The sequence below is a fragment of the Culex quinquefasciatus genome, chromosome 2 (assembly GCF_015732765.1).
Source record: "Culex quinquefasciatus strain JHB chromosome 2, VPISU_Cqui_1.0_pri_paternal, whole genome shotgun sequence".
Lineage (NCBI taxonomy): Eukaryota > Metazoa > Arthropoda > Insecta > Diptera > Culicidae > Culex > Culex quinquefasciatus.
The window spans coordinates 206189532-206203105 of record NC_051862.1 but is presented as its reverse complement, the minus strand read 5'-3'; the positions used below and the strand labels follow the sequence as shown (position 1 = coordinate 206203105).

The 13574-nt window shown below is 45.0% G+C and overlaps 2 protein-coding genes, 5 non-coding genes and 1 pseudogene across 7 annotated transcripts; 4 read left to right on the top strand and 4 right to left on the bottom strand.

The window, feature by feature from the left end:
* Positions 1–696: 696 nt before the first annotated feature.
* On the top strand, positions 697–2164 carry LOC6045769 (splicing factor 45). Its single transcript, XM_001863037.2, has 2 exons — positions 697–1725; positions 1786–2164. The coding sequence occupies exons 1-2, from the start codon at positions 796–798 to the stop codon at positions 2053–2055; spliced, it is 1200 nt and encodes a 399-aa protein (XP_001863072.1). The 5' UTR covers positions 697–795; the 3' UTR covers positions 2056–2164.
* LOC6045768 (E3 ubiquitin-protein ligase RNF123) lies at positions 2099–8093 on the bottom strand. Its single transcript, XM_001863036.2, is given in 8 exon segments — positions 2099–2590; positions 2650–2827; positions 3893–4550; positions 4604–5371; positions 5426–5801; positions 5855–7478; positions 7481–7650; positions 7726–8093. Coding segments are annotated over 8 exon segments (4095 nt in total). The 5' UTR covers positions 7830–8093; the 3' UTR covers positions 2099–2373.
* Positions 8094–8265: 172 nt separating this feature from the next.
* LOC119768172 lies at positions 8266–8388 on the bottom strand (annotated as a pseudogene).
* A 465-nt stretch (positions 8389–8853) lies between these two features.
* Trnaq-uug lies at positions 8854–8925 on the top strand. Its single transcript has one exon. It is a non-coding gene; the product is annotated as a tRNA-Gln (tRNA).
* Positions 8926–9551: 626 nt separating this feature from the next.
* Trnac-gca lies at positions 9552–9623 on the top strand. The gene has a single exon. It is a non-coding gene; the product is annotated as a tRNA-Cys (tRNA).
* Positions 9624–10015: 392 nt separating this feature from the next.
* On the bottom strand, positions 10016–10087 carry Trnaq-uug. The gene has a single exon. It is a non-coding gene; the product is annotated as a tRNA-Gln (tRNA).
* A 362-nt stretch (positions 10088–10449) lies between these two features.
* Positions 10450–10521, top strand: Trnaq-uug. Its single transcript has one exon. It is a non-coding gene; the product is annotated as a tRNA-Gln (tRNA).
* Positions 10522–10628: 107 nt separating this feature from the next.
* On the bottom strand, positions 10629–10700 carry Trnac-gca. The gene has a single exon. It is a non-coding gene; the product is annotated as a tRNA-Cys (tRNA).
* Positions 10701–13574: the final 2874 nt, after the last annotated feature.

Below are 13574 nucleotides of genomic sequence, written 5' to 3'. Positions count from 1 at the left end.
TGAAAAAAAGTGATCAGAAATGGTTTTTAATCGTGTTTTTTACCGTTGTACATAAAAATTGACATAGGGCTTTAGTACCCAATTCTGGATTTTCAATTTTATTTAATCAAATATATTTGATACATACAACAACATACAACAACCGGTACGAAACGCAGGCTTTGACATGTTGCTCTCACATTTTGATTTTTGCCAACATATAGATCCGAAGATCCGGCTAATTTCACATAATTTGACTGGAAACGGTTATAGCATGTGAAGTAGAATTGGGTCCTAAAATAAAGCTTAGATTGCTGATATTATTGAATACAGCGATAGAGCTTATTTTTCTGAGTATACAATGACGATTTAAGCAACCGCAAAGGATTTAAAATGGATTTTTAGTTCAATTTTGAAAAATTTACTTCACGACCCTTCTTGACAGAAAAGGTCCTACTTGAAAGTTCGTTCCAAGGATGATCAATCGAAAAAAAATTATCTTGTCAATATTTTTTATGTACAACGGTAAAAACACGATAAAAAGCCATTTTTGATCACTTTTTTCCATTTTAACGTAAAAAAAATTTACATTAGGGTTTTAGTACCCAATTCTGCCACCATACTTTCTGAACGTCTCGACTGGGTGGCAGAGTGTTTCAAGGTGTAACCTCGGCTGAACAATCCATCGACGCACCCCTCGTGACAACTGTCAAACCGTGCATAAACAAAACAACAAATTTACTTCAGTTTGGCATTCAGATTGCCGAAAATCGATTTTCCCGTGTTTCCCGATCCGTGGTGTAACGCACTTCCAAAATGGCCCTGTACGACGACCTGGACAGCAAGCAGGGCCCGGACAAGGTGGCCGGCTGGTCCTCCGGCATCAAGCTGCTCCAGTCGCAGCTGCAGGCCAAGAAGGCAACCCAGCCAATCATTCAGCCGAAGCAGCAACTGCTGAGGAAAATGACGCCCATGGTCAACCTGAAGGCGAAGAAGGAAAATGTGGACCTGTTTGGGCTTGGCGGGGGGAGTTCTGGTGGTGGGCCGAAGTCGGTCTCGACGACAACGACGGTGACGGTGGCAAGTATTCCGTCGGCGAGCGGTTCCAACGCGGGCGATTCTTACAGCTGGGAAGTGACGGACGAGTACGATCCGTTGTGGCCAAACGAGTACGACAAGCTGGTCAAGGACCGGAAGGCGAAGGATGTCCCGGTGCAGAAGGCGCCGCAGAATAATTATGGACGGAACAGGCGGGAGTACAAACGGGGCGTTCACTTGAACAAGAACATGGGGGATGACGGTCCGGGCGGGAAGAAGAGTGGATTCGCTGGGCGGCCGACTAGCGACGACGAGGACGAGTTCCAGCCTGGACAACAGAGGGCGGTGGGAGGTGCTGCGATTGCTCCGCCGGCGTCGCTGCAGGAATCGATTGCGCAGATTCCGGAGGGCTCGAAGATTGCTCCGCTTACGGCGTATGGTGGGAGTTCCGTGGCGGCCAAGATTATGGCCAAGTATGGGTTTAAGGATGGTCAGGGGCTGGGCAAACAGGAGCAGGGAATGTCGATGGCGCTGCAGGTGGAAAAGACTTCGAAGAGGGGTGGTCGAATCGTTCACGAGAAGGACATGCCCGCGCCGGACGTTCCGAGTGGTGGTGCTGGTGCTGGTGGACAGACGGCGATTCCCTTCCAGGAGGAACCATCGATAACGGAGATAATGAAATCGCCGAGCAAAATCGTACTACTCAGGGTGAGTTACTAAACAATTACACGAACTTCACAACACTTAAGAATTTCAATTTTGTTTTAGAACATGGTCGGTCCAGGCGATGTCGACGACGACCTGGAACCGGAAGTTAAGGACGAGTGTCACACAAAGTATGGCGACGTCATTACGGTGGTCATTAACGAGATCCCGAACGTCGTGCCGGAGGAAACGGTTCGGATCTTTGTCGAGTTCAAACGGATGGAGAGTGCCATCAAGGCGGTGGTAGATTTGAACGGACGATTCTTCGGTGGACGTCAGGTGCGGGCCGGTTTCTACAGCCAGGAGAAGTTCGAACGAATGGAACTTCTGTAGAAGCAGGTTCAGGGATGGTTCGGACAAATGCACAACATCCAACTAATTTACGTAAGAGAAATTTTCTGATTATGAAAAGCGGCAAGCAAATATAACGTGTAAAAATGTCTTTGTTCGATAATGGTTTAAATCTGCTATCACTGTCCAGATAATTCATTCGATATCTAATGCTAGGCGCGTTATTTGTGTGATTTTGACTAGAATCATTCGATGCTTCGAAGCGAATACTTTTGCGTAAAGCTCACGACACATTAATTTAAAACGATGAAAACACAAATTGGAGCAAATCGGTTATGGAATTTGTTGCTGGGACTTACGCTAGGTCGTCGTCGTCGTCGATGAAGGACCATCACCCTCGTCCACGGAGTCGTCCGTTTGCGACGAGCCGTTCGTTGTCTGGGGCAGTGCTGGCATGTTGAGCGGAACGCTACTCTCGTAGATTACGGCTCCGTCTGGGGTTCTGGTTACTTTTGAGATGAACAACTTGCAGTAAAAGCACAGTTTGCTGTTCATGAGGTGTTGAATGATGCAACTCCTGGAATTAAGCAAGAGAGTTGAAACCATACAAAATCGCTGACAACTTGCAAAACTTACTCGCACGATTGATGCTGGCAGGGATCGAACATGGCCGAGTTTTGCTTGGCGTAGCAAATTGGGCAGAGCGATTCCTCCGAGAGTACGGTAATCTCCGAGAGCAACGTCTGGCGCAGCTGGAGGATTTCGATCAGGCGACGCACCTGGTCCAGCTCCTCCTGGGTCACGTGGCTGGGGTCTTGAATGGTAATTAAAAAAACATGTTAAATTTATAACAAACAATAGTTTGATTCGAAAATACTAAAACCAAGTTTTATTTCAGGTGTGTAACAGCGTAATCCAGCTGTAGCTGTACGAATTGTAAAATTAGTGTTCAAGGAAAAGGCAGTGTTTTCAAGATTTGACAAAGGACGTAAAACTCCACTCAACCCCAACATCCATGAAATCGCAAAGCAAACTAGAATTCATTGAAAATTCAAATCAAAGGAAACCGTTGAGATTCTTAACCTAAACTCTGGCAAAATCATTATCATCTTATCTCAACAAAAACTTCTTGAATAACAGAAATCCATCGATATGTAAATAACAGAGGCAAAGAAGCTCATGCGACAAGCTGTTGACCAACATCCGATGATCAACACACATCATAATAAACCCGAGCAGTGCAATAACAATCGAAGCAACCCAAAAATTCCTTTGATAGGAAAACTTGGAAAACTAACGAAAACGAGTGGATAACGGTACTATCAAGGGATGGCAAAGTAGGCGTTGTGAATTTCACACCACCATTTCAAATCAAGATTTCCTCAACACATAAATTTCGCGAACAACGGAAATTCTTCAATACGTGAAAAAACAGTTTTAGCGTTTCAAAAGCAATAGAGTGGCAAACGATGGCGAGCTAACCAAAAAGCCTGGATGACAAAGGCTTTGTTTCGCAACTGGTTTGAAAATAATGCACGTATGCGTCGTAAGATACTGTAAAATGACCAAAGCATCTTGAATGATTTAAATGATTTCTCGAACAATTTCGCGGAAATTCATCGGTATGTGAACAGATATAATGTGTCAAACAGCAATAACGAGTGGAAAACGATGGCGAGCAAATAAAAAGGCCTGGATGACAAAGGCTATGTTCCGCAAGTGGTTTGAAAATTAATACACGTATACGTCGTAAGTTTCTGAAAAGCGACCAAAGCATCTTGGATGGCGCAGAACCATCAAGTCATCGATCTGTTCTGCCTGCTTTACCGTGAAGTCCGTAATCGAAACGCAAACCTCAACCAACAAAACCAATACTCACAGTCGGCCATATTGAACTTGATGATCGGCGGATCCGGTACGATCTCCTTCACGCCGATGATCGCCCGGAACGGCGACGGAACACGCACCTCGTTCGTCAGCGGATCGATGTGCGCTCGCATCTTCGGGTCAAAGTTCCCGCGCGGCGCTTCCTGGCTCGTGTTGGCAATCGGCGTCTTGATTTCCCCGAGCGCAAACTCCAAGCTGGTGATGTGAAAGCTGGTGTCCGTGAGGAGATACTTGGATACGCGCGGCACCTTGTGCACACTGATGTCGGACGTGCCGGCGACTAGGGCAGCGCCATCAGCGCCACCACCGAGTTCGTTCTTCATTAGTGCGAGGAGAATGCCGATCGCTGCGCTAATGATCGCAAAGTGGGTCACGTTACTCAGGTCCGGCAGGCACAGGTCCATCACGTGCTGGAAGCAACCTGGGGGGATTGTGACGCGGGATAGCACTTGGATTGCGAGTTGGCAGATTCGTCCCAGGATGATTTCGCTGTTGGCACGGGAGGTGTCCAGCCACAGGCCCGGCGTGATGGTTACGATCATTTCCAGGGCTCGCATGAGCGATACGGTGAGTTCGAAGCACATCGAGCAGATCTTGAGTTGCTTCGTTTCGATGACCTGCTGCTCGTCCCGCTGGGAGACGTTCTGGATCTGAAAAGGTCAAGTTGTCAGTGGAAGGTTTGAGGTGTTGACAAGCTACTTACGTCCTGAAGAATGTGGATAAACTCCGAAAATGCCCAGTTTAGCTGTGAGAGCACCGAGTTCAAGAACGAAGTGCAGAACGTTTCGTCTTTGCTGAGCATCTCGCTGATCAGACGTTGAAAGTGTCGTGACGGACACGCTGGAGCGATTAGATGGAGCAACCCAGTGTGGGAACCGTTCTTGGCCCGGCTTCGGAACAGTCCCAGCGAGCGACCGGGTTGCCTTCCGGCTTGCCAAACGCACGGTGCTCGTGATTCTCGGTAGCCAAAGCCGTCACCAAGCCAGAAGCGAAGCAACAGCCAGTTACTCTGTCCCCAGGCGCGATTCTCGTACGGTCTAAGGAGAGCTCGTACCAACGATTGCTGACTAGCCTGGGAGGCATGCTCCAGCGCTCGAATTCCAGCCTCGTGACAGGTCAGCGATCCCAGAGCTTGTATCAGAGCGTCTTTGCAAGAAGCCAGGATCACCCGGGAGTCCGCCAGATGGTGCGCCAAGAACTCGGCGGCCGACTCGATCAACGGATCGTCCTCGGACAGGTCGTGCTGAACGGCAGTGTCGTGAAAGCTAAAGTCCATGATGGTATCGAGCAGAACCGGAATCACGTTGACGTAAGTTTCCGGGAGAAACGAGAACAGGACATCTTCGGAGCTGAAACGCCGAAGCGTTTCAAAGATGATACCCATCAACCAGCAGAGAAGTCCACGACGATGCGTTCCGAGGGCCACTGAACGGTACCAGGCCTGCTTGCGGGCCAACTCCATCGAGCGTTTCTAAAAATGAGAATCTTTTAAGTTAAAATCAACTCAGGATTAAGATCTCCTTACCGCAAAGATACTCTTCCGCTGGCCAAACCTCGTGTCCAGCTCCTGTATCAACTCCTCGTGAGCCTTGCTGTATCCCGCCGCGCCCGCTCGCTTCAGCTCCTCCAGGTTGTGCACCACGTCGTCGCAGTTGGTCTTCGTCTCCAGCAGGATGTCCGACAGGTGGCTTATGTTGTCCCGCAGATCGGCGATCATCACCACGTACTTGTGCGCAACGGAATAGTAGAAAATGACGCAGCAATCGAGCAGCTCGCAGATCGACATACGGGGGTCCACGTTGCCGTAGCAGATGGGACCGCCGCTGCCTCCACCGGAGCTTCCGGTGCGCCCGGCGGAGGTTAGGGATGTCTCGCCCTGCCGGTGAAGCTCGGAGGTGATGCTGGAAGTTAGAAAAGTCATTGAATTGCTCTACAAAACAACATGGATTCTTACTTGGAGGCCGCCCTGGTGGCCAGCGAGAGCGCCGAATTCGGCCCACCGGACACGAGAAAGATCGCCGAGTCTAGAAACGCGTTGAACGCGGCAATTTCGTTCCTCAGATCGGACTGCTGGTCGACGGCGCTCAAGCTGGGGTGGTCCGAGCCCAGCTTCTCCACCAGCTGCGTCCGGAAGTGCTTCCGAAGGTACGAGAGGACGCCCCCGATGCGGTCAATGTTGGTGTACTTGAAGGTGCCGTCGTAGTAGAACCGGTAGTCGATGTACGGTTTGGTGTCCGGTTCGTCCTGGAGTTCTTCGTCGCGCAGGGTTCGGGCTAGATCCAGAAGGGTGCAAAGGAAGGACAGTCCGATGGCGGGTTGCGTTGAGGACGAGTACAGGCCGCGCATTTCGGCGTTGTTGTCCATGACGAATTTGCGCAGTTTGGAGAGGAAAATGCTGCGGCTGGAGGGCGAGTACGGATCGCCGTCGGTGTTGTTTAGCAGAATTTGGATGAGGTTCTTCTGTAGGGTGTAGAGTACGGAGGTGTGGGATTTTAGCTTGTCGCAGGCGGCTAGATATTGGGCGCGCGATCCGCCGAGTCCCTCCGTCCAGATGGCATCGTCGGGGAGGAGGTTTTCGAGGGTTGATTCGTCCGGAGGTTTGGTGTACAGGAAGAGAGGTAGGCAGTTTTTCTTGAAGAACTTGAATTCTAGGAGGTATTTCCGGGTTTGGGGATGGTTGCAGATGCAGGTGAGAATGACGATGATTTTGCGCTGTTTTTCGTACTCGAGATCGACGGGGGTTTCTTTGTACGTGTTGGCCAGGAAGTTGAGGAGCTTTTTCAGGAAGAGTTTCATCTCTTCCGGCTCGAGGTACGTCCAGAGCAGGGTTAGGAATGTTCCGAGGGTGCTTTCGGGAGAGCCTGGTTGGATGGGAGATTCGTTCTTGGTGTTGCTCCTCAGGACACACATTCCTTTCATGTATTTGAAGGCTTTGTCCTCAACAGCGTAAGCGTTGGCCAGTAGAGGAGCGATTCGTTCGATCAGCATGGCCACAATCAGCATGTAAACGGCTTCAGAGGTTGGAACGGTTAACGAAGGAGAGTCCAGATCAGACTGAGTGTGACGGGAAATGGCACCGGACAGATTTACCAGATATTTGAGCAACAAGTCCGCCTGGTAGAGCAGAACGTTGGGCGCATCCTGCAGGCATCGATATCCCTCGATTGGGTGTTTCAACGGAGAACCTCCGAAATTGGCTGTTAAGCTGTCGTTGAACGCCAGTGAAACTGCCGGATACAGTGCCAGCCCAGGTCCTCGCTCAATATCCTTGAAGGCGTCACCCAACGGAGCTCCATTTCGGTAGTATTCGATCTTCCCGACATCCATGTCGACGCAAACGCCAAAGATATCCCCAGACCTCCAAAACGGACCATATTTCTGCGTATAAACGTGCCAAATGCGCTGCTTGCTCCCGTCCAACCCGTAACTGTACCGAGTGTCCCCAACCCCGGTGTCCTGAGTGAACTTGCAGTGCGCCGAACACCACCCAATCTGCATCACCCCCTTGGAACGCAACTGCACCTCGTACATCCAACGCCCTGCAAAAACGCAGCAATTGGCCTTGACCGTAGAAAAGCATTCTGCGACTGCAGCGTCAGCTTGTCCTTGGACACGAGAATCGACCCATCCTCCACAACATCGAATATGGTCCGCCGCGGCCCAAGCCGTCCCTCGTCCGAACTAGTGTCCTCCCCAAACTGGTGCTCCTGCAGCTTCCCATCCAACCACTGGCCAATCTCAACCAGACATCTAAAAAAGACCAAAAAAAGTGTCCTGAAGGTCACTGACCCCAACTAGAGAATGACATCGCGTTTCGTAACCTACCCCGAAAGTGGCGAGGGACCGTCGTCCTGAGTTCCGTCATCCGCCGCCAGCGACACGGGACATCCGCCGCCGAAAACGTTCCCAATCACCGCGGCCAGATCCATGTCGAAAGGCTTTTTCTCTTCACTCGAAAAACGCCCAGCGAATCACATTTCGTTGAGTTTTTTCACTACTTTTCTGAATGACAGCAGCAGCCGAATCCGCCCCTCAATGAACGGAGGAGGCCAAAACAATTGGGATTTTTTTCTTTCTTTCTTTGGCAAGTGACGGATGGGAAGGTGGATTGCGGCGGGGGGTCACAGATGTTAATTAGACACGAAAATACCTGCGCACGCAGTGTTTGTGGGTTTGTTTACGAACGAAGTGAAGGAAGATTGATAGAGTGATGTTTTAGTGTTGGTGAGGTTTGGGAAGGGGTAGTAGCATAAACATGAATGAAGCATAAAGGTGGTGGTTGTGACATTTTGATTTAGAACGCATGGCATGCTGAGAAGAAAATAACAGAAGATTCTTTCATTTCAGGTGAAATCAAAAAAATGATGCCAACGACACGCGACTTTACCAAGCGGTCACCCATCTAAGTACTAATCGCGCCCGATGTTGCTTAACTTTGCAATCGTATCGGACAAGAACCGGTGTTTTCAACATGGTATGATCGTTGACAAGGGTGGCTGGGAGGCGAACTTATGCTGCTTGTTTTGGGGTGGTGCATAGAGGTATCCACGCGCGAGAGTGTGCAAGTTTGTACAAAATTTACACGCAGACTTAGGCAAATCGAGTAGAATGATTCATCTGTCAAAATCTGCTGTGTTCTTTGTTATACCACGAGCACGTGGTAAACAGCTGGTTTTTACAGACGATTGATCTACTCGATTTGCCTATGTCTGCGTAAAAAAGTGTAAACAAAATCAGCTGCTTGGAATTCAGCCAATCACAATCGTTCAAAACCAAAACAATACTTCAAATACAAATACCAACACACAATCATGGTGTGCGTGAGAGAAACCGTGGAGATCTCTATAGGCTTTGTTGCATGCAAGTTACGCACACAAGCAAAGTCTGTTTCCTTGCAAGCATTTTAGTACAGTTTTGTTATGAACGCGTTTGAGCAGCCAATATGCATGTATAGGTTCCATGGTGTAACGGTTAGCACTCAGGACTTTGAATCCTGCGATCCGAGTTCAAATCTCGGTGGAACCTCATTTTTTGCAAATGGGTGGTGAAACGTTGTTAAAAGATTTTTCATGTTATTATTGCAAAAATCCCTTAAATTACATTTTCAAAGAATCGGTTTATTCTGATTTTTCTCTGCTTTCAGGGTTGTCAAAAGTTCCATCAAATCTTGCTAACTATAACGGACCATAACAGTGGATAAAGCAAAAAATAATATTATTATACCAGTGTCTTTAACTAACAATTTGCGAAAAGAAATTTCAAAAAATATCTCACAGCTCAAAAGCAATTAAAATTTAGTATTGTTTTAAAGAAAATGCAAATTATCTCTAGGATCGTGATTTTAATTACAAACTTGAAAAACGTATCAGTGTTTTAAAGCTAACAGTATTTTGAGCGTTAAATAAATTATAAAAAAAAACTTGAAAAAATTGGAATCATTCGAAAATGACTTGATCTTTTCCTATGGAAGACGTGATTCAAATGTTTTGAATTTTTTTTTAGAAGGTCGTTTCTTAAATTTTTTATCCTTTTGAATAATATTGCTTGAACATATTATTTTATGGCATACATATTATGTGTTAATAGTCAACTATGTAACTACCTAAGACCTCAAAATCTCAAGAATTGCCCTTGGGACCACATATCATCACGGGGGTATAGCTCAGTGGTAGAGCATTCGACTGCAGATCGAGAGGTCCCCGGTTCAAACCCGGGTGCCCCCTCGTATATCTTTTTTTCCAGGTCTCAGTATTCAATTTTATGAAAAGTTTGTGAATTACTTTTTACTTTGTACCTAGTCAACAATTTTTTTAAATCTATAATATTATGAGCAGATATCTTTCGATAATTCATTCGTTTTGAATTAAGAGTGTTCTGAAAAGTTATTTTAGGTTGTATAATCGTTTAAAAAAGTTTGATTACAATTTTTTTGAAAGCATTTTTTTAACTTTCAGCTGTTCCCTTTTCCTTAAAGTTAATATAACTAAAAACAAATGCAATTATTACTCGAGATTATTCAAGCCAATAAAACAACACAAAAGTATTTGAAATAAATTAATTTTAAACGAAAGGGTTCCAGCAATTCAATTATTCCTCTTCTTAAGAGCAAAAAACGAGGTTCCACCGAGATTTGAACTCGGATCGCAGGATTCAAAGTCCTGAGTGCTAACCGTTACACCATGGAACCGTCAAGCTAGTGGGAGCCAGCAGTGGTACCGGTTCTGTGGTTGGGAAATTCTACCTGGTTTACTTTTTATAGCAAGGCGTTGTCTAAGTATTCCGTAACTTATTCAACAATTTATCGAAACGTACTTTAAATAATAAGAGTTATTTGAATGGGTTAAAATGTGCCCTCAGATTTGCATTTAGGAAGTTAATTGAAAAAAATACAGAATAATATACATTTAAAATATCTATAAACTATCAGAATATGATTTGGCTTGTTTTAATTTTTAACTTAAATTTTGACTTTACCAAGCAGAATCTATGGACGCCCCCGAACACCTGTTGCAATTTTTGTGCCACCCACAATTTGCGGCGTGCATCCAAGGTTCCATGGTGTAACGGTTAGCACTCAGGACTTTGAATCCTGCGATCCGAGTTCAAATCTCGGTGGAACCTCATTTTTTGCATGGCGATTGATTATTACAAATTTTGGAACAAAAGAATGACACATCTCGTCTCTTCTGTGACGTCCATCAGAAGTCAGCTCGTCAAAAAAGATCGTGAGGGGGCACCCGGGTTTGAACCGGGGACCTCTCGATCTGCAGTCGAATGCTCTACCACTGAGCTATACCCCCACTTGTGTCAGTGAAGAGGAAATTTTAGGTTCAGGTCTCATCGTTGTGTAAGACTTCGCCCCCCACTTTCAAATTGGATTGGGCCACACCAATACAGGGAAACAAATCTTTAGAAAACATCCATGTGTTAGTGGGCACTAGCTATCATGCGCATTCAGTGCTAAAATGTAGGCGTGGTTTATGAATAAAAGGACATAAATCGTGCAAATTGTACATAGAAATCAAGCATGGTAAATAATGTCAGAGCTTTTTGTTTCAGGTGTACAAACCAGCGACAATCTTCTCAGTGGCAAAAATACACACTCAGGTGGGTTCAATGGGGCAAACCGAGGTTTTGGAAGAGGAGGGGGCCTTCCGAGAAACGTTGCCATGAATTACATGATTAAAGTAGCTATTCACTTCGATAATGGGACGACATTTTGGTTTCGCTTATGGCATCAATGGTTCGACCGTTGCCTTGTTCCCATCTCCCGGTTCTGGGCCTGTAGCACCTTTCCAACTAAAGGCACTCGGGCTATGTAGTAGATACATGTTGCAAGAGAGGCGAAGTAGCACGATATAGTTTACACGTTCATTAATTTTTAATTGGATCAATTGAGGCAAAAGCAATTAGCAGCTGATATTGCAGGAAACGAAGGAGCATGATGGCAAGCTAATGAACGAGGTAAGATAGATTGTTTCTGGTTATGGTTACAGAAAGCTATACTGAAGTTGGATTTTGCTAATATATTTGTAAGAATAGATGTTAAATTACCTGTGTATACAATCCAGACTCGATTATCCAAAGAATCTCGTTGTCTTATTTTGAGCCGTTTCGTAAATAAATGTTAAAATTCAAGATGGCCACCAAAATGGCGGAGATTAAATACAAATTCAAACGATATCCATTGTAATGATAGAATGGTTAAATTGGAAAATTATGTATTCCTGCTGCGATAAACGCATATTGCTCGATTAGCATACACAGAAAAGAACATTCCATTAAAATATTTTAAATTTCCTGTCCACACGTCACGTCTCGAATGCCAAACCCGGATTGGAAAAATTACACAACCCCACACCACCCACTCCACGGGAGCGGCTCATTAAAATTTTATAATGAGCCATAATTAATTGAATTGGCCGTCGCTCGAACGATGCCGACGAGACGCTGTTTCAATTTCGGCAACCATAATCATGGCAATAATCTGCCGTCAAAATTGCCCGATAAGTGACGCGAACAGAACAGGCACGGCAGGACGCCATTTTTGCGCGCCACGCGATTCCCCCCCAAATGTTATGCTGTGTTGTGGGGGTGGAAGGGGGGAAATTACATAAAAGTTGCCATTTTGTCCCGCAGTTAATGGGAAGCTCACTAGCTTGAAATGATCGGCAATGATTTTGAAAATGATAACGATTTCGTGGAATTTTATACTGAGCATATTAATTATTTTCAAAACAACCAATGCGCTATGGGTTTACTATGCAGATAGGACCTTTTGAAAAAGTAATCGAGATTTGTTGTTTTAACTTTACAACTTTTGACTGGATACTTACACACATTTCAGAAAACGATGTTTTGGACTTACCTCAAATTTGATGAAGATCAACAAAATCAATGAACGCACCGATTAATCTTCCCCGTCCCCTTGGACCCTCCCTCTACTTAATTCTGCGTCATTTTACTAATTCGTCGTTTATAGACCTTCCCTTCCGGACTTTTCTTCGCCCAGGTCCAAAATAGTTGTTCTTGGAATTTCACGATTTTCACTGCTAAGTTCATCATTCATCAAGAAGCTTTCACTTTCGCTTAAACCGTCACTAAAGCACGCACCGAAAAGCAACTAATCACGCGTAAATCACAAGAAAAATGGTTTTTCAAAGTTTTTTTTCTTGATTTTGCTTCACGAAAACACAAACCGTCCGAGCAGAACCTGCGCGCGCGAATTTTCTTTTTGAGCGAAAGTCAACGTGATTGTCCAAACAAGGTAACCACAGCAAGTGTTTGTGTTGGTGTGGTGTTTGTGGTACTGTGGCCAGGGATGCAAGGTTGCCAGATTTTTTGGACGTCAATTTGAAAATTTTAATTTTCTGTTTATATCAGACTATTTATATTTTACATTGATGTACGGTCATCCCACATATTCGGAACACCCACGAATTCGGAACACTTATCTAATAATTTGTCGATAGCAAACAAAATGCATCTTTTCTGGTAACCCTACTACTTGTTAGGACCTTTATTTTTACATTCTCTTGCTATTTCACTAATAACAGTAGTACTTTTAAAACAAAAAACTGCATTTCAGGACTAATTTATTAGGAGCAGCAAAACACCGCCTCCAAATAGCCTGTTCCATGATTGTGGGATGCTATTGCACTTCCCACAATTGTGGAACACCTGAATTTAACTGATATTTCACCTAGTATTTCACAAAAAATATTATCAGACCATTCATAGAACATAACTAAGCTTGAGTTTCGTTGGTTTCAGTGTGTGAAGTCATTATTTTGTAAAAAAATATGTACTCCTGGAGAGAACCAAAGTTTGTTTACATCTGTAAGAAAAAAGTGTTCCGAATTTGTGGATTTCGTGGGTCAATGTTTTTCTTTCAAAATTAGATATAACACGTAAAAAAATACATCAATCGAAAGATCTCAAGAAAAGCTTTCTCATGAAGATAAAAGCAAATTATTATACTCAATTATCGATTTCCTATGATTTTTTGAACGTTGGCCGATCTGTAAACTGTTCCGAATATGAGGGATGACTGTATGATGTTTATTTTGTGACCCTAGAATGCTTAAATAGTGAAAATACATCATTCTGTACACAATGTTGGTCACAATGTGGCTTGCCAGTTTTTTTTCCAGATTTTTTGCCAGATTTTTTCT

What these genes read in the sequence shown, in the direction of transcription:
- LOC6045769 (XM_001863037.2), top strand. Translation starts at nt 796, where the DNA reads ATGGCCCTGTACGACGACCTGGACAGCAAGCAGGGCCCGGACAAGGTG. An exon ending in GCAAAATCGTACTACTCAGG is followed by an intron (nt 1,726 to 1,785) that starts GTGAGTTACTAA and finishes ATTTTGTTTTAG; the next exon opens with AACATGGTCGGTCCAGGCGA.